Source organism: Bombina bombina, chromosome 1, assembly GCF_027579735.1.
Source record: "Bombina bombina isolate aBomBom1 chromosome 1, aBomBom1.pri, whole genome shotgun sequence".
Lineage (NCBI taxonomy): Eukaryota > Metazoa > Chordata > Amphibia > Anura > Bombinatoridae > Bombina > Bombina bombina.
The window spans coordinates 1340168995-1340190648 of NC_069499.1; the positions used below are offsets into that span (position 1 = coordinate 1340168995).

Genomic DNA, 21654 nt, shown 5'->3' on the forward strand with positions numbered 1-21654 from the left:
TGCAATGTATTTCCACTTGTCTTCGGAAACCAGTTAAAGTCTTGTGCACTTCTTCGGTATCTCAATTGCCAGAGGAGTACCGAGAGTTCCTAGACGTGTTTGACAAGGTGGGTGCCTGTACGTTGCCTCCTCACCGGTCTTACGATTGTGCCATAGACCTGCAACCCGGAGCCATTCCTCCTCGGGGCCGGGTTTACCCTCTGTCTGTTGCAGAGAATTGTGCTTTGGAGGAGTATGTTGTTGATGCTCTGTCACGGGGGATCATCCACAAATCCTGCTCTCCTGCAGGGGCTGGCTTCTTCTTTGTGAAGAAAAAGGGTGGCGACTTAAGACCATGTATTGCTTATAGGGGTCTTAATCGTCTTACCATTAAGAATGCTTACCCTATTCCGCTTATTACGGAACTCTTTGACCCCCTCAAGGGAGCTACGGTCTTTACTAAACTTGATTTGAGAGGAGCGTACAATCTTGTTAGGATTAAGGAGGGCCACGAATGGAAAACAGCATTTAACACCAGGAGCGGGCATTATGAGTATCTTGTAATGCCCTTTGGCCTATGTAATGCTCCTGCTGTTTTTCAGGAAATTATTAATGATGTCCTACGAGATATGTTGCAACAGTGTGTTGTGGTGTACTTAGAAAACATCCTCATACACTCACCCACACTTGAGGCTCATCGTTCTGATGTTACACAGGTTCTTCAGAGACTACATGAGAGCGGCCTGTTTTGTAAACTCGAAAAATGTGAGTTCCATCAGACTCAAGTAACCTTCCTGGGTTATGTTATCTCTGTTGCAGGGTTCTCCATGGATCCTGACAAGTTATCTGCAGTTCTGCAGTGGCCTTGCCCAGTTGGTCTTCGGTCTATTCAACGTTTTTTTGGGGTTTGCCAATTACTATAGAAAGTTTATTAAAAACTTTTCTTCCTTGGTCAAACCTATCACAGACATGACCCGTAAAGAGAATGATTCACTCCATTGGTCACCTACTGCTAAGGGGTTGAGCCTTGTGCACTCTCATCTTATTTCTCTATTCAGTTTAAGGAAGTTTACTATGAAATCTCATGAGAGTTAAGTGAAATCTCATGAGATCGCAGTAAAAGAGTTCATGACCTCAGCACTGTTGATAGTAGAGAAAAGGAAATTATAGGCGCTAAAGGACTGTACCCAGCTTAACTTAGTGAATTCCCCTCCAAGAATACAATGTGGCAAAAGCAATGTGAAAAATAAAGTTAAGCGCTCGAAGCACGGGTGTGTCTAAGTGATGTGTAGTTAAACGTAAAATAAAGTGTCCAGTCTGCAATCAATAAAATGATGTTGATGCTGATTGGCTGCAGTTCATTTCTTCATTTTTTTTTAACCTGCAGCTGGACAGCAGTTGAATATAACTTTTCACACAGAACTTACTCTGCTGAGCTAAGGATATTGTGAGGTAAAATATCTTCCTTTTTTACATAGAGATGCTCAGGAGATATTTTCCTGTCAGGTTTTTACAGTTATACTGCATCAGTTTCAAGTGATTTAGCATATGAGTATTATGTCCCTTTAATTCTTTCTTGAGGAAGGTTGCATTGAGTGATAGTTTACTTGCTTATACTATAGGTTTGCAGTGCCACCCTTAAACTTGTTTTTTAATTATGGAGCCCTTCTTAAAACAAGCATACAAAAAACTGTCTTTACCTCCATGTTTCAGATCTTCTTTGCTGCGACCAGTTAGTAGCAGCTGTAAATGAATATGTACGTTGAGCTAACTAACCATTGTGTGGAGTGTTGCTGGCAGTCCAGCCTCTCTAAGAGGTGTAGTAGTACAAGGCTACAAGTACACTTTAAAACACTTGATTTCAAACCTGTCCTCCGGGCCTCCCCAACAGGCCAGATTTTCTGGATTACCTTGGAGGAGAACAGGTAAAACAACCATGTTTACTAATCAGCTGATTGTTCACCTGTGCTCTAGTTCAGATATCCACAAAATGTGGCCTGTTAGTGAGGCCTAAGGACAGGTTTGAAAACCAGTGATTTAAAGGTATAGAAAACCCAAGCAATATCTTTTGTGAATGTATCTTAGGTATTAGCATTTACTACCTCCTCAGGTAATGAGTAAATACATCTGAATCATGAAAGAAAAATTTGGGGTTTCATGTCCCTTTAAAATGTATTTTACAGCAAAATTAGAAAAATAAATAATGCATGTACATTGCAATGTTGTGTAATTTTCAAAACTTTTTATGAGATTACATTTTAAATTTAATTTCCCTTTAATGCTTAAAATCCAAGTTTTCTTCCAGTTTAGCATATTGTTGACTCATTAGGTGGTCTTTTACACACTGCATCGCTAAAGCACATTTTGTCTGCATCTTGCAAAACTCATCAGCTTGTCTTTTATGTAACATTTTCAATATCTCCTCCATATCTTTGTCTCAGTAGGTAGAGGGCCGCCACTAGAAATTTTGGGGCCCCTGACTTAACCATTGATCAGGCCCCCCCCCCCCCTTGACATGTGCAATTTTTGACCAAGTGACTAAAACGCATATGCACTTTATTCTTAAGTGTCTATTTAAACTTGGAAATGTTGTAAAGGTTTTTATAAAGGAAGATGCCAACTAAATGATGACAACAGCATGCAATGGCTGAAAGGAAGGGCCCTTAACTGCCTAAACAATAATTTAAAGGTTAAATGGTGGATTGGTGACTTCCGTAAAGGTCTCATTAGTCTCAAAGTCTGTAGAAAGATGTGAATAATCAGTAGTAAGGTCAAAATGTCCTAAAAAGGAACAGACAATGGACACACACACAAACTCAAACTTGCACATACACCCAAGGAAACACCGACAGAGACAGTCTCAGAAAACACACAAAGACATACACACACACAGAGACACCCACAGAAAACACACAAAGACATACACACACACACACAGAGACAACATAAAACACAGAAATACATACATACAAGCACCCTCACTGAGACATCCACAGAAAACACACAAAGAAATACACACACTCTCACAGAGACACCCACATAAAACACACACCCTCACAGAGACACCCACAGAAAACACACACCCTCACAGAAACATCCACAGAAAACACAGACATATGCACATACACACACACGTTTTTCTCTAAAAATAGAGAAGAATAAGTATCAAGAACTGTCCTTATATCTAAAACAACTTTTTGGACTTTGTGTTGTTGCTTTTTAATTTTGCACAACTATATATACATACATTTGTAAGATATTGCTATTTATTTATAATACAGAGTATTCTATCGGTTATTTCCAGATCATTGCGCTGCTTTGGTGTGTGTTTTACACACCTAAATCTACATACACACACACACACACACTCTCACAGAGACATCCACAGAAAACACAGACATACACACCTACCTTCACAGAGGCATCCAGAGAAAATACGCAAAGGCAAACACACACCCTCGCATAGAAACCCATAGAAAAAGCTCAAAGACATATGCACACACCCTCACAGACATCCACAGAAAATGCACAAAGACATACACACCCACCCTCACAGAGAGACCCACAGAAAAAAAACATGCACACTCATAGAGACACAAACCAAAGCACAAAGACATAAACACAGACACCCACAGAAACACTCACAGGAGGAAACATTTATGCACCTTGCATCCCCTATATCAACAGTGTGTGACATCCATGATAAAAAAATTGCAGAAATTAAGAGATCACTTTTTAAAGAATCATATTTGTAAATGTGTAAACAAAAATAATTCAGTGAATTCAAAATTGTACATTAATGATCTGGGTAGATGGCTAGATGAAGAAAAGTACTTTTAAAAGGTTGACATATGTTTTTTTTTGTTTTTTTTCCCCATTTTCCCCAACCAAGAGCACCACTTCAAATATAGTGTACAAATGTTACCATCTGTCAGCTGTACTTATGGATTTTGAAAATGCTGTACTCTATTTGGTCTTGGTGAAACCATAAGCTGTGGTACTCATGCCATTAGATCTGGTTAAATGCAGGATTTAGGCTTGTTGGTATGTATATCAAAATTAAGTCAGCTGTAGTGTAAACTGAACAGTTTTAAGTTAACCTATCTCATTTCAAACACTGAGCAATCTTAGTCTGAGAGTATAACATTTTATGCAGATGTAAAAATCTTAGATAAAATGCCTCCTTGCATCTGGAAAGTCCTTGCACAAAGGGGCAGTAAACTGGAATGTAATATATATATATATATATATATATATATATATATATATATATATATATATTTATATTTATATATAAATAAATAAGAAAATGCATATCTGCCAAAAAGGCACCTACCATTTGTTTATTGAGGAGGAAACATTTCTGCATGGTTTTAAATATAGAATTTCTACAGCATTGTCAAATAGTTATAAATACACTGCTGCTAATAAAAATTGTTTTTATGGACCCCTGACCCCACCATTCAACTACTACCACACTGAAGTCAGAATCCGAAATTGCACAAAGAAATAAAAAAACATTTGCTAAGTAAGTCCTACCTCATCTGCAAATGAAAGTGATCTACCGTCTGACTCAGGCACCCACTGTACAAACAAAGTGCCAAGTCTGTCTCACCCTGTGCATAGTGGTTTAGTGCAGACTCAGAAATCCTCTCAAATGCTAATACTTTACTCCTTGTAATAACATTTCCCATGCTCAATTAGCACTCTGCTTTAGTACCCACTGGTGGCTGCCAAAATTAAAAAAAATAAAAAATTTTTTTTAGTTCTTGCCTCATGGGGCAACCCTGGCCCATTGGGCCCCTGACAGGAGTCACCCCTGTCACCCCCTGATGGCGGCGCTAATATTGCAAAAATACCTCTGTTTAAAATTGTAATGCATTGATGTGCATTTCAGTTTTGGTTGGAATATCCCTTTAATGATCAGCCAGTAAGCATTTGTAAATTAAATCAGTGCTACAGAATCCTACACTACTCTTTACTGACTTGCTTTTGGCCTATTCAATGCTGCTTAATAACGATGGCAGCAAATGTACAGCTCTGGCACAGTTCCTCACCAGATTCTGTTTATCTGACAGTGCCAGCTCTGCCCAGCCAAGCCTCACTCGTACGTATGAGTTTAACTCAAAGGAAGGACTGCTGATTTATACATTTTACATTAGATTTAACATTTCCATTCCCATCTGCTTCCCCAGGCGACACTTTCTTGTATAATCAGCAATATAAGCTTATATAGATGATACCCTGAATGACTCAAGCATGAATGTCATTCATTTAGAACACCTGTATGTGCAAAACAGCTGGACAGGGATGCTATGGTAAGGGGTGGGGATTCTTTATATGCCCCTGAGAGAGGTTGCTCCACCTTATATATCAAGCCCTCCTCTGCCCCCTCCCCACTGACGCAGCCCAGCTTCACCCAGTGTAATCTTACAGCCAGATACCCAGAGATCCCATATATATATATTACACCATAACAAGCAGGCGTGGGCGCAGCCCCACCCGTGACAGAGAACAGAGACAGCTCAACACGTGGGCTTCTAGCCAGCCTTCATCCGAGGAGCACCAGAGGGGAGAGGTAACTGTAAGTACCCATCGGAGGGCGTTTGGGTGGAGGGAAGCAGGGTATTTTGGCTGTGAAAGAGCTGGATGTTGTGAATGCATGAAAATGGCAGCTCCGTATATCAGCTCATACAGCACACAATGCTATTTACATAAGCATCTTATTGTCTGCTGATGATTTGGTGCTCCAGTGCAATGTTTAACGGTTGGGTAGCTCTGGTAAAACGACCACTAACTGGATACAGATACTTGGCACATAATGTGTTAATCCTGTGATTTGCTGGATCTCTTCCAAGCATCATTAAGGATGGAGGTCTCTAAGATTCCTACAATGCTTTCACCCTCCCTTCAGTAAAACAAATAATTTTTCTCTGACAGATGTTGCCTCTTGTTTGTGCTGGTGCCAGGTTTTCATGTTTTGCTGGCACTCTCTATGCTGTCTCTCTCTCTCTCTCTGCAGTGTCTAGGCCAGGCAGTCTCACATATCTGCATTAAACTGTCACACAGCCTATCCCTCTAACCTTACACCCTCCTTACTCTTCCTCCTTTTCACAATCCATTCCACATCTCCAGGACTGCTCTCACATGGTCATGCACATTAGTCGTTGTCAATAGCTGTCACTCTTCTATTTATTAATATTCAATGTTCCATATTACTCCATCTCCTTATCACCCCTAACCTCTCTCCTTTGTTATTTACATCTGCAGCTCTTGTTATAGCATTCATTTTCAATAAAAAATTTCCATATCTATGCTAAAGCTAGTCTTTCTCTTTTTTTTGGCCCATATTCTTTTACTTTTTTCACCATCTCCCATTTTAGCCTCATCCATCTGTCCCTCTCCCTCCTTGGCACTTCTATTGACAGCCCTGCTGGACAGCTCCCTGCCTCCCCTCCCCTCTCTTTTCTCTCCCCAACCTTCCTCTCATTCTGTCAGACCTATCACAAGGTTCTCGTCTTTCTGTGCTTGAAGCAGTCATTAGCTGCCTTGTCTGCAGAGATAATGAAGCTTTTGGGGCATAAAATAGAGCTGTGGGCAGGTAACAGTTTATACATGGTTTATATAGGTCTGTCTGATTACTTATTTGAATGCTATTGCTTGCTGCATATTTGTCTACGAGTCACCTTGTCTTCTTTTTTTCGCAGAGTGCAGTATTTGCATAATGGTAGTTAGCTTCTGTGTATTTAAGCTAATACTAAACATGTTTATAGCCAAAATGCATTGTCTGATTGCAGAACTCATAAAGTAATCCTAAACAAAGGGAATTAGTTACAGGAAATAGCAGAGGATAGATATTGCCAAATTCATTCATACGTTTCTCCTTTGCAGCATTATTAGTTTGTTAGTAATATTTATATTCTTCATGAAGGTTGTTTCCTCAGTATGATTAAGGGTGGTTGTAAATCTTTAAAATGTTGTTGATAGCAAAGGTTACCACAACAATATATTTTAGGGGTTCATCATTTTAATGACACTTATTGCTCCCTATTTTCTCCTTTTCTATCTGTTCTTCTGGACTGACTTGACAATTATTTTTTGTTGCTGCACCATTGAGAATTGGGGCTGCTAAAATAGGGAATATAAGTTCTATCTAAAATTGGCTTTTCTTTAACATGAGTGTGCGTGCTATACATTTGTGTATTACATGATTTATTGCTAACACTGTTACTTTTATTTGGTACACAGTATAGAGCAACGAGCTTTGCCTGAAGCTTCACAAACATCTGTGTTATAAGATTATATAAGAGCGTTGTGGGAACTGGGATTTTTGTAGGTGGTCGGTATTTCTGAGATTTATGCATAAGTTTAGCCTCCTTACTAGTTCTGTCAGAGATTGTTACTATTGGGATCAGAAAAGGGGTAGGTTTACATTTTCCTTAAGAGGGGTTGGTAACCGTGAATTTCTGTGACTGGTGTTGTTGCAATAAATAATTTGAGGGTCCCTGGGATTTCTGTATCATAATGTGCATAAGGCATTCCAGTAATACATATGCCCCTAAAAATTTCTATAGGAAGTATATGTTACTGATAATTGTGTTGGAGGTCTGTGCCTCTTAAAGGAATAGTCTAGTCAAAATTAATCTTTCATGATTCAGATCGAGCAGGCAATTTTAAGCAACTTTCTAATTTACTCCTATTATAAATTTTTCTTCGTTCTCTTGGTATCTTTAGTTGAAAAAGTAAGAATGTAAGCATAGGAGCCGACCCATTTTTGGTTCAGCACCTGGGTTGATCTTTCTGATTGATGTCTAATTGTAGCCACCAATCAGCAAGTGCTACCCAGGTGTTAAACCAAAAATGGGCTGGCTCCTAAGCTTACATTCAAATAAAGATACCAAGAGAATGACGAAAAATTGATAATAGGAGTAAATTAGAATGTTGCTCAAAATTGTCTGCTCTATCAGAAACCTGAAAGTTTTATTTTGACTAGACTATCCCTTTAAATTTCCATAAGACAAGCAGTTGTATTATATTTTTTTTTTCGAAAGGTATTTTCATCAGGAATTATTTATGATTGTAGTAATTCTGTGTCCTTTTATTTTCTTTACGTAGGGCCAGATTACAAGTTGTGTGCTATTTTGTTTCCGCTCATGTGTAAACACTGCTCAAAGTAAACTTTTAACGAGGGCAGTTTAGTGCACATATTACAAATTGAAAGTAAGTTGTTTGCGCACAAGCAAAACCCGATGCACGCTAACTTCAGGGCTTTGAATATTGTGACTGTGTTAACTTCTCCCTATAGACTTTATGTGAGTGTTCTAAATAACAATAACCCTAACACTTATTGCCCGTGTGCTTACCTGACACTGCGTTAGGTAGTTGTGACTATTGTTTTTGTAAAATATATATCTATACAAATCCAGTTTTGGCTCCTAGATTTGGAACACATTTGTCAAGCTCTGCTATAAGATGCCTCGTCAGTATTGCGAGGCCCCTCAGGGATTGTTTTAAAGGCATTTTCTTCTGTTAAGTGTGATCAGTCCACGGGTCATCATTACTTCTGGGATATTACTCCTCCCCAACAGGAAGTGCAAGAGGATTCACCCAGCAGAGCTGCATATAGCTCCTCCCCTCTACGTCACTCCCAGTCATTCTCTTGCACCCAACGACTAGATAGGATGTGTGAGAGGACTATGGTGATTATACTTAGTTTTATATCTTCAATCAAAAGTTTGTTATTTTAAAATAGCACCGGAGTGTGTTATTACCTCTCTGGCAGAGTTTGAAGAAGAATCTACCAGAGTTTTGCTATGATTTTAGCCGGAGTAGTTAAGATCATATTGCTGTTCTCGGCCATCTGAGGAGTGAGGTAAACTTCAGATCAGGGGACAGCAGGCAGATGAATCTGCATAGAGGTATGTAGCAGTTTTTATTTTCTGACAATGGAATTGATGAGAAAATCCTGCCATACCGATATAATGTCATGTATGTATACTTTACACTTCAGTATTCTGGGGAATGGTACTTCACTAGAATTACACTGTAAGAAATACATAAAGCTGTTTAATAACTAGAGATTATGTTTAACGTTTTTGCTGGAATGTAAAATCGTTTTCATTTGCTGAGGTACTGTGTGAATAAATGTTTGGGCACTATTTTTCCACTTGGCAGTTGCTTAATCTGTTTTTCTGACAGTTTCTGTTCTCCCTCACTGCTGTGTTGTGAGGGGGAGGGGCCGTTTTTTTGGCGCTTTTACTATGCATCAAATATTTCAGTCAGCAACTCATTGTATTCCCTGCATGATCCGGTTCATCTCTACAGAGCTCAGGGGTCTTCAAAACTTATTTTGAGGGAGGTAATTTCTCTCAGCAGAGCTGTGAGAATTATAGTTTGACTGAGATAAAAAACGTTTTTTCTGTAATTTGTTTCCTGCTTTCAGAATTTGTTATCTTTGCTAATGGGATTAAACCTTTGCTAAAGTTGTGTTGTTTACAAGGATTGAGGCTATAACTGTTTCAATTTATTAATTTTCAACTGTCATAGATCTTCTGTGCTTCTTAAAGGCACAGTACGTTTTAATATTTTTCTAATTGAATTGTATTTCCAAGTTGCAAGTTTATTTGCTAGTGTGTTAAACATGTCTGATTCAGAGGATGATACCTGTGTCATTTGTTGCAATGCCAAAGTGGAGCCCAATAGAAATTTATGTACTAACTGTATTGATGCTACTTTAAATAAAAGTCAATCTGTACAAATTGAACAAATTTCACCAAACAACGAGGGGAGAGTTATGCCGACTAACTCGCCTCACGTGTCAGTACCTACATCTCCCGCTCAGAGGGAGGTGCGTGATATTGTAGCGCCGAGTACATCTGGGCGGCCATTACAAATCACATTACAGGATATGGCTACTGTTATGACTGAGGTTTTGGCTAAATTACCAGAACTAAGAGGTAAGCGTGATCACTCTGGGGTGAGAACAGAGTGCGCTGATAATATTAGGGCCATGTCAGACACTGCGTCACAGGTGGCAGAACATGAGGACGGAGAACTTCATTCTGTGGGTGACGGTTCTGATCCAAACAGACTGGATTCAGATATTTCAAATTTTAAATTTAAACTGGAAAACCTCCGTGTATTACTAGGGGAGGTGTTAGCGGCTCTGAATGATTGTAACACAGTTGCAATACCAGAGAAAATGTGTAGGTTGGATAAATATTTTGCGGTACCGACGAGTACTGAGGTTTTTCCTATACCTAAGAGACTTACTGAAATTGTTACTAAGGAGTGGGATAGACCCGGTGTGCCGTTCTCACCCCCTCCGATATTTAGAAAAATGTTTCCAATAGACGCCACCACAAGGGACTTATGGCAAACGGTCCCTAAGGTGGAGGGAGCAGTTTCTACCTTAGCTAAGCGTACCACTATCCCGGTGGAGGATAGCTGTGCTTTTTCAGATCCAATGGATAAAAAGTTAGAGGGTTACCTTAAGAAAATGTTTGTTCAACAAGGTTTTATATTGCAACCCCTTGCATGCATTGCGCCGATCACGGCTGCAGCGGCATTCTGGATTGAGTCTCTGGAAGAGAACATTGGTTCAGCTACTCTGGACGACATTACGGACAGGCTTAGAGTCCTTAAACTAGCTAATTCATTCATTTCGGAGGCCGTAGTACATCTTACTAAACTTACGGCGAAGAATTCAGGATTCGCCATTCAGGCACGCAGGGCGCTGTGGCTAAAATCCTGGTCAGCTGATGTTACTTCTAAGTCTAAATTGCTTAATATACCTTTCAAAGGGCAGACCTTATTCGGGCCCGGGTTGAAAGAGATTATCGCTGACATTACAGGAGGTAAAGGCCATGCCCTGCCTCAGGACAAAGCCAAAGCCAAGACTAGACAGTCTAATTTTCGTTCCTTTCGTAATTTCAAAGCAGGAGCAGCATCAACTTCCTCTGCACCAAAACAGGAAGGAGCTGTTGCTCGCTACAGACAAGGCTGGAAACCTAACCAGTCCTGGAACAAGGGCAAGCAGACTAGGAAACCTGCTGCTGCCCCTAAAACAGCATGAATTGAGGGCCCCCGATCCGGGATCGGATCTAGTGGGGGGCAGACTTTCTCTCTTCGCCCAGGCTTGGGCAAGAGATGTTCAGGATCCCTGGGCGCTAGAGATAATATCTCAGGGATACCTTCTGGACTTCAAATACTCTCCTCCAAGAGAGAGATTTCATCTGTCAAGATTGTCAACAATCCAGACAAAGAAAGAGGCGTTTCTACGCTGCGTACAAGAGCTCTTGTTAATGGGAGTAATCCATCCAGTTCCACGATCGGAACAGGGACAGGGGTTTTACTCAAATCTGTTTGTGGTTCCCAAAAAAGAGGGAACTTTCAGACCAATCCTGGACTTAAAGATCCTAAACAAATTCCTAAGAGTTCCATCGTTCAAGATGGAGACTATTCGGACAATTTTACCTATGATCCAAGAGGGTCAATACATGACCACTGTAGATTTAAAAGATGCTTACCTTCACATACCGATTCACAAAGATCATTATCGGTACCTAAGGTTTGCCTTCCTAGACAGGCATTACCAGTTTGTGGCTCTTCCATTCGGATTGGCTACAGCTCCAAGAATCTTCACAAAGGTTCTGGGTGCTCTTCTGGCGGTACTAAGACCGCGGGGAATCTCGGTAGCTCCATACCTAGACGACATTCTGATACAAGCTTCAAGCTTTCAAACTGCCAAGTCTCATACAGAGTTAGTGCTGGCATTTCTAAGGTCACATGGATGGAAGGTGAACGAAAAGAAAAGTTCACTCGTTCCACTCACAAGAGTTCCCTTCCTGGGGACTCTTATAGATTCTGTAGAAATGAAGATTTACCTGACAGAGGACAGGCTAACAAGACTTCAAAGTGCTTGCCGCACCCTTCATTCCATTCAACACCCGTCAGTGGCTCAATGCATGGAGGTAATCGGCTTAATGGTAGCGGCAATGGACATAGTACCCTTTGCACGCTTACACCTCAGACCACTGCAACTGTGCATGCTAAGTCAGTGGAATGGGGATTACTCAGACTTATCCCCTTCTCTGAATCTGGATCAAGAGACCAGAAATTCTCTTCTATGGTGGCTTTCTCGGCCACATCTGTCCAGGGGGATGCCATTCAGCAGACCAGACTGGACAATTGTAACAACAGACGCCAGCCTTCTAGGTTGGGGTGCCTTCTGGAATTCTCTGAAGGCTCAGGGACAATGGAGTCAGGAGGAGAGTCTCCTGCCAATAAACATTCTGGAATTGAGAGCAGTTCTCAATGCCCTCCTGGCTTGGCCCCAGTTGACAACTCGGGGGTTCATCAGGTTTCAGTCGGACAACATCACGACTGTAGCTTACATCAACCATCAGGGAGGGACAAGAAGCTCCCTAGCTATGATGGAAGTATCAAAGATAATTTGCTGGGCAGAGTCTCACTCTTGCCACCTGTCAGCAATCCACATCCCGGGAGTGGAGAACTGGGAGGCGGATTTCTTAAGTCGTCAGACTTTTCATCCGGGGGAGTGGGAACTTCATCCGGAGGTCTTTGCCCAAATACTTCGACGTTGGGGCAAACCAGAGATAGATCTCATGGCGTCTCGACAGAACGCCAAGCTTCCTCGTTACGGGTCCAGATCCAGGGATCCAGGAGCAGTCCTGATAGATGCTCTGACAGCACCTTGGGACTTCAGGATGGCTTACGTGTTTCCACCCTTCCCGTTGCTTCCTCGATTGATTGCCAGAATCAAACAAGAGAGAGCATCAGTGATTCTAATAGCACCTGCGTGGCCACGCAGGACTTGGTATGCAGACCTGGTGGACATGTCATCCTGTCCACCTTGGTCTCTACCTCTGAAACAGGACCTTCTGATACAGGGTCCCTTCAAACATCAAAATCTAACTTCTCTGAAGCTGACTGCTTGGAAATTGAACGCTTGATTTTATCAAGACGTGGATTTTCTGAGTCAGTTATTGATACCTTAATACAGGCTAGGAAACCTGTTACCAGAAAGATTTACCATAAGATATGGCGTAAATACCTATATTGGTGTGAATCCAAAGGTTACTCTTGGAGTAAGGTTAGGATTCCTAGGATATTGTCTTTTCTACAAGAAGGTTTAGAAAAGGGTTTATCTGCTAGTTCATTAAAGGGACAGATCTCAGCTCTGTCCATTCTGTTACACAAACGTCTGTCAGAAGTTCCTGACGTCCAGGCTTTTTGTCAGGCTTTGGCCAGAATTAAGCCTGTGTTTAAAACTGTTGCTCCACCATGGAGTTTAAACCTTGTTCTTAATGTTTTACAGGGCGTTCCGTTTGAACCCCTTCATTCCATTGATATAAAGTTGTTATCTTGGAAAGTTCTATTTTTAATGGCTATTTCCTCGGCTCGAAGAGTCTCTGAATTATCAGCCTTACATTGTGATTCTCCTTATTTGATTTTTCATTCGGATAAGGTAGTCCTGCGTACTAAACCTGGGTTCTTACCTAAGGTAGTTACTAACAGGAATATCAATCAAGAGATTGTTGTTCCTTCTTTATGCCCAAATCCTTCTTCAAAGAAGGAACGTCTACTGCACAACCTGGATGTAGTCCGTGCTCTAAAATTTTACTTACAGGCAACTAAGGAATTTCGACAAACGTCTTCTCTGTTTGTCATTTACTCTGGGCAGAGGAGAGGTCAAAAAGCTTCCGCTACCTCTCTTTCTTTTTGGCTTCGTAGCATAATTCGTTTAGCTTATGAGACTGCTGGACAGCAGCCTCCTGAAAGAATTACAGCTCATTCTACTAGAGCTGTGGCTTCCACTTGGGCCTTCAAGAATGAGGCCTCTGTTGAACAGATTTGCAAGGCTGCAACTTGGTCTTCGCTTCATACTTTTTCCAAATTTTACAAATTTGACACTTTTGCTTCTTCGGAGGCTATTTTTGGGAGAAAGGTTCTTCAGGCAGTGGTTCCTTCTGTATAAAGAGCCTGCCTATCCCTCCCGTCATCCGTGTACTTTTGCTTTGGTATTGGTATCCCAGAAGTAATGATGACCCGTGGACTGATCACACTTAACAGAAGAAAACATAATTTATGCTTACCTGATAAATTCCTTTCTTCTGTAGTGTGATCAGTCCACGGCCCGCCCTGTTTTTAAGGCAGGTAAATATTTTTTAATTTATACTCCAGTCACCACTTCACCCTTGGCTTTTCCTTTCTCGTTGGTCCTTGGTCGAATGACTGGGAGTGACGTAGAGGGGAGGAGCTATATGCAGCTCTGCTGGGTGAATCCTCTTGCACTTCCTGTTGGGGAGGAGTAATATCCCAGAAGTAATGATGACCCGTGGACTGATCACACTACAGAAGAAAGGAATTTATCAGGTAAGCATAAATTATGTTTTTTTACCTTTGGTACTGTGTAGCTCATTAAGGGGAGTTCACTAATATGATTTATGTTAAGGAGAAACTTACTTCATAATGTAATGCTCAGCAGATGATTTCTCTTCATGCTGGTGAGTTGTTAAAGGGCCACTAAACCCAAAATCTTTCTTTCATGATTCAGATAGAACATACAAATTTAAACAACATTACAATTTACTTCTATTATTTATTTTGCTTCATTTTTTAGATATCCTTATTTGAAGAAAAAGCAATGCACATGGGTGAGCCAATCACATGAGGCTTCTATGTGCAGCAACCAATCAGCAGCTACTGAGTATATCTAGATATGCTTTTCAGCAATGAATATCAAGAGAATAAAACATATTAGATAATAGAAGTAAATTAGAAACATGTTTCAAAATGCATTCTCTTTCTAAATCATGAAAGAAAAAATGTGGGTATCATGGCCCTTTAAGAATGTGGGCTCTATAAATATATTACTATAATACTAGGTGTTCCTGTGATTTCTGAATAATATTTGTCTATATATGTAATGTAAATGTACTGGTGTTTAAAATAATAACAAAAAACAAAAATAGGTAACTACTTATTTCTGTAAAAACAAAAACAGAGGCCAACTGAGTATCTGTTCTATTTTGGTAAAAAGTAGAGTAAGGCTGTCTGTTGGGATAACTGATTGCTTAGGGATGAAAGCCATTTAAAGGGATAGCAATCATCTTGCAATTTTATATAAAATATTTTGTTTTATATATATAGTTAACAACGTTATATTATACTTTCAATATTTATTTTGCTCCCTTTTCATGTAATTTAGCTTTGAACATTGTTGCTTTTCTAAATGTCATAGCTGGAAATTCCCACTGCAGACCTCTCAAGGCTGACCCTGCTACATATCTGCTCCTAATTGGATTCAATAGATAACAATAGCAAAACTATGCATTGTATACTAAAATAATGACTGTGACTAGCATTCTCAAGACTGGATTGTCCCCTTCAAATAATGGAAGTGGTGGGGGCAGTTTAGCAGGTAAAAAAATAATTACAGCAAACAGGGTGATAATTTGTTTTAAAGTGTTAAGACTAGGCTATGTTATTTTATAGCAAGATAGCAGAAATGTTTTAAAATGTCAAGGTGTTTACTGTCCCTTTAAGAGTCATTTTTAATCAAGTCAAATATGCTTGCAAAATTAAAACCCATTCAAAATCACTTAAAGATCTTACAGGCAACATTTATCTTGCGCTTTTTTAATGTTAGTCACCCCCATACCTGTAATGGGGCAATTTAAAGTGATGGTAAATCTTAGCTTTTGTGAAACGCAAGGCTTTACCAGTGCAACAAATTGCCTGTAGAGTATGACGCCCTGAGTGCCTCAGTACTCCCACCACAGAACGCTATTTTTTCAATGAGGTGATGTTTACACCTCTTAGCCAGCCTTAGCTAGCACACTATTGGCTAAGATGACCTCACTGAAAAATAGTGTTCTGCCGTGGGCAGCCTGAGGCCCTTTATTAGTTGCACTGCTCAAAAATGCTAGAATTTACCATCACTTTAACCCAGCTATTTAAATCAAATTGACAATTAAAAATTTTTTTGGGACATTTCAAATTAAAGTGAAGGTCAATTTTTGGGATTCAAAATACATCATGTTGAAGATTATCTTAAAAACATTAAATTCGCTTACTTTATATGTATAAATAACTAACCCTTTGCCCAAAAAATGTATTTATAATGTTGCTCCGTTATTGCGTTTATCTCCGCCCATACAGGACTTCCTTATTCTGACTTGATGACGTCGCTTTGTTTCTTACAACGAGACTACGCTCGTGCACCCTTGTTCTGTTTGAAATGCGCATGCGTACGGTCAGCTCAATAGCGCATGCGCGTAATTAACGGCCGTAACTTTGTATGCAGTAATTTTGCGAGCAAACAACGAATGCGCGTTACGGGGACGAGCATGATGATGATGACGCGATGTTTACTTACACGCATGCGCATAAGCTGACAATGACGAAAACGAAAAGGGGCTGGACGCCACGGGGTAAAACAATAGATTGGAGCCAAAAGATGTCAATCAATAAAGGCACTATGACGGGCGGATTTTACAGCTGAAACGGAGCGGTTTCAAAACGTAAAATATAAATCTTTTGCTTGTATCTATCTATACTTTGATGAATGAACATCATACTCATTTTAGCTAAAATATTGAAAACTGCTAAGCACAACCCCAGACTTGACCTTCACTTTAAACACCTTGGACCTTTTAAATGGCAATTATTGTCTGTTTGCACAGCTTTTTTCACTTGCAATCTATCACTCTTGCATACTAATTAAATGTGATCATTCAAATGCTCATTTATGATTGCAATGAAGTGTTTGGAGATTGAAGCATGCTAATTATAAAATTACTCAAAATTAAATATAATAATTAATTACACAAACATCATGAATTGATATTATGGTTAGGTAACAAAAATATGAATTTAAACACATTAGGGTAGTCATCATTAATATTAAATTAAAAAGACAGACTTTTTAAAATTATATTTTGCATTTCAATTCTTAATCAAAGCATCTCTGCAGTATAGTATCATGATTGCAGGTGGACAAGTATTTAAGTTGACAACTGTCTACCTGCAATGCCAGTTTGTGATGCAATATCCTGTGGCAAAACTTTACATTACACAATGAACAAGCAAGTGTCAGGCTAATTTAACTCGCCACCTCTGAGGTGGTGTAGAGGCTAACGGAGCACTTTCTGCTTCTTAAAGGGACACTGAACCCAACTTTTTTATTTTGTGATTCAGATAGAATATGCAATTTAAAGCAACCTTCTAATTTACTCCTATTATAATTTTTTCTTTGTTGTCTTGCTATCTTTATTTGAAAAAGAAGGCATATAAGCTAAGGAGCTAGACAATTTTTGGTTCAAAACCACGGACAGTACTTGTTTATTGGTACTGTCCAATCAGCAAGGACAACCCAGGATGTTCACCAAAAATGGGCCGGCATCTAAACATACATTCTTGCAGTTCAAATAAAGATAGCAGGAGAATGAAAACAATTTGGTAATAGGAGTAAATTAGAAAGTTGCTTACAATTGCATGCTCTATCTGAATCACAAAAGAAAAAAATTGGGTTCAGTGTCCCTTTAAATTTCTGTCGCTCGTGTGACCCTGCAACACAAAGCCTCAAAAGCTGCAAATGCCGCTTAATAAATCTTCCCCTAAATGTTTCAAATAAAAGTTGTCTCTGTTTCAACAACACATGTACATAAGCTGCAAGTGCGCTGTGCATTAGCAAACTGATTTTTGGTTTGTGTTTTATGTTTTTAATTAAATTTTGCTTAATTTAGACTTTTTTTAATTCATTTGATGAGTCTCTTGTTTACTGAAATGGTTTAGAAAACAATAGGAAAAAACATCTATGCTGCTGTAATGTTTTCATGTGGAAATTCAGTCTGTTTAGAATGGGGCACTTAGATGAAGATTACATTTCTGTAAGCTGTATGTATTCCAAATTGTAAAAACAAGTGTAGACCAGGTGAGTCATTCTGGGAGTTCCGACCCAAGAATCTGTCACTTGGAAATTAGAAACAGGCATTTGCAATGTGAGCTTAGGGTCCCTTGGAATTCTGGAAAAAGACAGCGACTTTTGTATTTAGTGGTAAACCTTAAAGGGACACTAAACCCATTTTTTTTCCTTTCATGATTCAGATAGAGCATGCCGTTTTAAGCAACTTTCTAAATTACTCCTATTATCAATGTTTCTTTGTTCTCTTGCTATCTTTATTTAAAAAGCAGGAATGTGATGCATAGGAGCCGCCCCATTTTTGGTTGAGAACCTGGGTTATGCTTGCTTATTGGTGGGTAAATGTAAGCCTCCAATAAGCAAGCGCTATCCATGGTGCTGAACCTAAAATGGACTGGCTGATAAGATTTACATTCCTGCTTTTAAAATAAAGATAGCAAGAGAATAAAGAAAAATTGATAATATAAATAAATTAGAAAGTTGCCTTAAAATGTCATGCTCTATCGGAATCATAAAAGAAAAAATGTGGGTTCAGTGTCCCTTTAAATTTCTAAAAATATAATAGTTCTGTGATTTCTGTAATATTTTACAATGCTAATTTAAGAGTTTCTTTAAGAGGTAGATGTCCATTCAAAAATTTCTTCCTAAGACATGTAAAAGTTGTTATTTGAGTAAGAGATATGGGTACTTGGGATTTATTTAAAGGGACACTGAACCCAAGTTTGTTGTGATTTAGATAGAGCATGCAATTTTAAGCAACTTTCTAATTTACTCCAATTATCAAATTTTCTTCGTTCTCTTGCTATTTTTATTTGAAAAAGAAAGTCCAGAACCTTGGACAGCACTTGTTTATTGGTGGATGAATTTATCCACCAATCAGCAAGAAAAACCCAGGTTGTTCACCAAAATGGGCAGGCATTTAAAATTACATTTTTGATTTTCAAATAAAGATACCAAGAGAATAAAGGACATTTGCTAATAGGAGTAAATTAGAAAGTTGCTTAAAATTGCATGCTCTATCTGAATCACAATAGGAAAAATGTGGGTTCAGTGTCCCTTTAAGACTATTGAGAGAAACAGGTTTCTTTCACATTTCTGTAGGTTGGCATTGTCCTGTAAGAACTAGGTACCCACTGAACTTCTGTAAGAAGCAGATTCAACACCCCAATTCTCAAGGTGTCAACAGCCATACATCTACTTTTGTTTTACATGTCATATACTTTTTCCTGGGCAAGGGGAGAGGTAAATTGAGTACAAAAGGAATTTAAATAAAAAAGCAATAATAAGTACGGTAGTAGGTAAGGTAGCCCTCTGAAGAAATTTCCAGTGTATAATTTAAATATTATACTATATTAGAATATGTTATTTTTTAACAAATTAATTTATTTTAGTGTTTTGTCTATATAGTCAAACTTGTGCTTCCGTGCCACTAAAAATACAGCTGATAAACCAATCAGGCACAAGCATACATGAGTATGCTTAAGTTACTTGCCATTTCCTTGTTTGAAACAGAATCAGGGTCTTCCAAGAGTGCAACTTTGACAATGATTTTGGTAAATATTAGATTGATTTTTGTTTTTATTTCAATAGCAGGTTATTGTGGGGGTTATTTGGAAGATCTTTTTTTCCAATTTATGTAAAAAGGTGTCTCTTGGATTAAGTTTTCCAAGATTTTTGTAAGAGGTTGTTACAATTTAGGTCTTCTAAAATTTAGAACCAGGTATTGTTTCAACAAAATAAATAATCAAAGATATCAATAAAAAAAGCAGTATTAACGTTTTTATATAGTGTGTTTTGTGAGTCCATATTCCCATATTTATTCATGCTGTGGTTATCCCTTTTATTATCCATAAAATGCAGATGCCTCTAAGATGTTGTTGTCTAGTAGCAAATTTAGGGCCAAAATTCTCTAAAAATTTGTGGTTGTTCTTGTATAATGTTTTTAGTTTAAAGGACCTAAATGCAAACAATTACACTCCAGTTTACTTCTGTTATTAAACTGACTTTATTCTTTTGGTATTTGTTGATGAAGAATATACGGGACAGTCTAATTGAAGATGTTTATTGTTTAAAAAGATAGATAATCCCTTTATTACACATTCCCCAGTTTTGCATAACCAACACGGTTATATTAATATACTTTTTACCTCTGTAATTACCTTGTATCTAAGCCTCTGCAAACTGCCCCTTTATCTTAGTTCTTTTGACAGACTTGCATTTTAGCCAATCAGTGATGACTGATAAATAACTCCATGAGAGTGAGCACAATGTTAATTAATATGGCACACATGAACTAGCACTATCTAGCTGTGAAAAACTGTCAAAATGCACTAAGTATATGAGCCTACATAGGTTTAGCCTTCAACAAAGAATACCAAGAGAACAAAGTGTGATGATAAAAGTAAATTGGAAAGTTGTTTAAAATTGCATGGCCAATCTGAATCCTGAAAGTTTAGTTTTGCTTTGACTGTCCCTATAAGAGCAGCATTATTTGCAATAGCGGTTAAGACACATGCGTGCTCCTGAGCCTAATTATGAATGTTCTTCAACAAAGGATACAAAAAACTAAGTACATTTAATAATAGAATTAAATTGGAAAGTTTTGTTTATTGCATGCTGAATCATGAAAGTTTAACTTTGACATTCATATATATCCCTTTAAAGATTATTATGTGCTGTGCCTATATCTTTAAAGGAATTTTCTAGTTGTATGAATAAGGGAGCAGATATCCCAATAATATGTAGGGCAGCTTTACCAGCTGCCTCCTATGTTCATATTTATGGACCATATGCAGTAAATGATCATCATTTTCCCAGTGAAATCTGTGCAAGTAGTATCTATGCAGTATGGATTTCTAAACATTGCTTTAGTCCTGGTATCACTTTAACATACCTGGGTGTGGCATAGGCTTTTGGTGCCTTTGTCAGAATGCTGGTCCTTTCATGATGTAGCTGTAGGATGGGAAGATGAGAGGTCTTTCTATCTCTATTGGAGGACAGCTTTGAGCAATGTGCTCTGACTGAAGAGGGGGGGATGTATATCTTTATTCCTATCGATCAGAAGGAGGAGTTTCTGGTATCTCTGTATGCGCAGGGTGGAAGATGTTTTCATCCCTGATATCCTTGTGGCATGGAGAGGAAAAAGGTACTGTATTTTTGGGGACTGGAGATGTGATCTGTGGCAGGAGAGTATTTCAAGTTTGTGTTGTTATTTTTAGGATAGGCTTTGCAAGGTTATGCTAGGTTAGGATAGGTTATGCTAGGTTAGGATAGGTTATGCTAGGTTAGGATAGGTTATGCTAGGTTAGGATATGTTATGCTAGGTTAGGATATGTTATGCTAGGTTAGGATAGGTTATGCTAGGTTAGGATAGGTTATGCTAGGTTAGGATAGGTTATGCTAGGTTAGGATAGGTTATGCTAGGTTAGGATAGGTTATGCTAGGTTATGCTTCTCTGATATCTTGGAAGTAGATGCTGGAAAACATGTATGTCTGGAAAACAAGGCAACTTTAGCTTTTTTAATGTTGGAATTGATAGATCAGGAGAGAGGAAAACAAAAACAAAGAAGGTGACTTTATAGTGGCAGTGAAAACAGAGAAGGGAAGTTAAAGGAAGTTATGTGATGAAGGGGAAATAGAATTGTGTTGTGAGTACAGCAGCACATGAAGGGCATTACAGCAGTGGGATTGAACTGAGGATAGCTGGGGTTGGATGAGTAGTATTATTT

General features: G+C 38.8%; 1 protein-coding gene across 4 annotated transcripts in view; it reads left to right on the forward strand.

Annotated features, from left to right (window-relative positions):
• Positions 1-5469: 5469 nt before the first annotated feature.
• Positions 5470-21654, forward strand: part of NDRG4 (NDRG family member 4) — a 312038-nt gene continuing 295853 nt past the window's right edge. The window contains exon 1 of one of the 4 annotated variants that reach the window (XM_053702558.1): positions 5470-5563. Coding sequence is in view for 3 of the 4 variants with exons in the window: in XM_053702536.1 (XP_053558511.1) it covers positions 21029-21071 (43 nt within the window). In the remaining variant the exon portion in view is untranslated. Of the gene's footprint in view, positions 5564-6412; positions 6581-20975; positions 21072-21654 lie in introns of those variants that run through there. The other 3 variants (XM_053702544.1, XM_053702536.1, XM_053702550.1) reach the window with 3 other exon arrangements.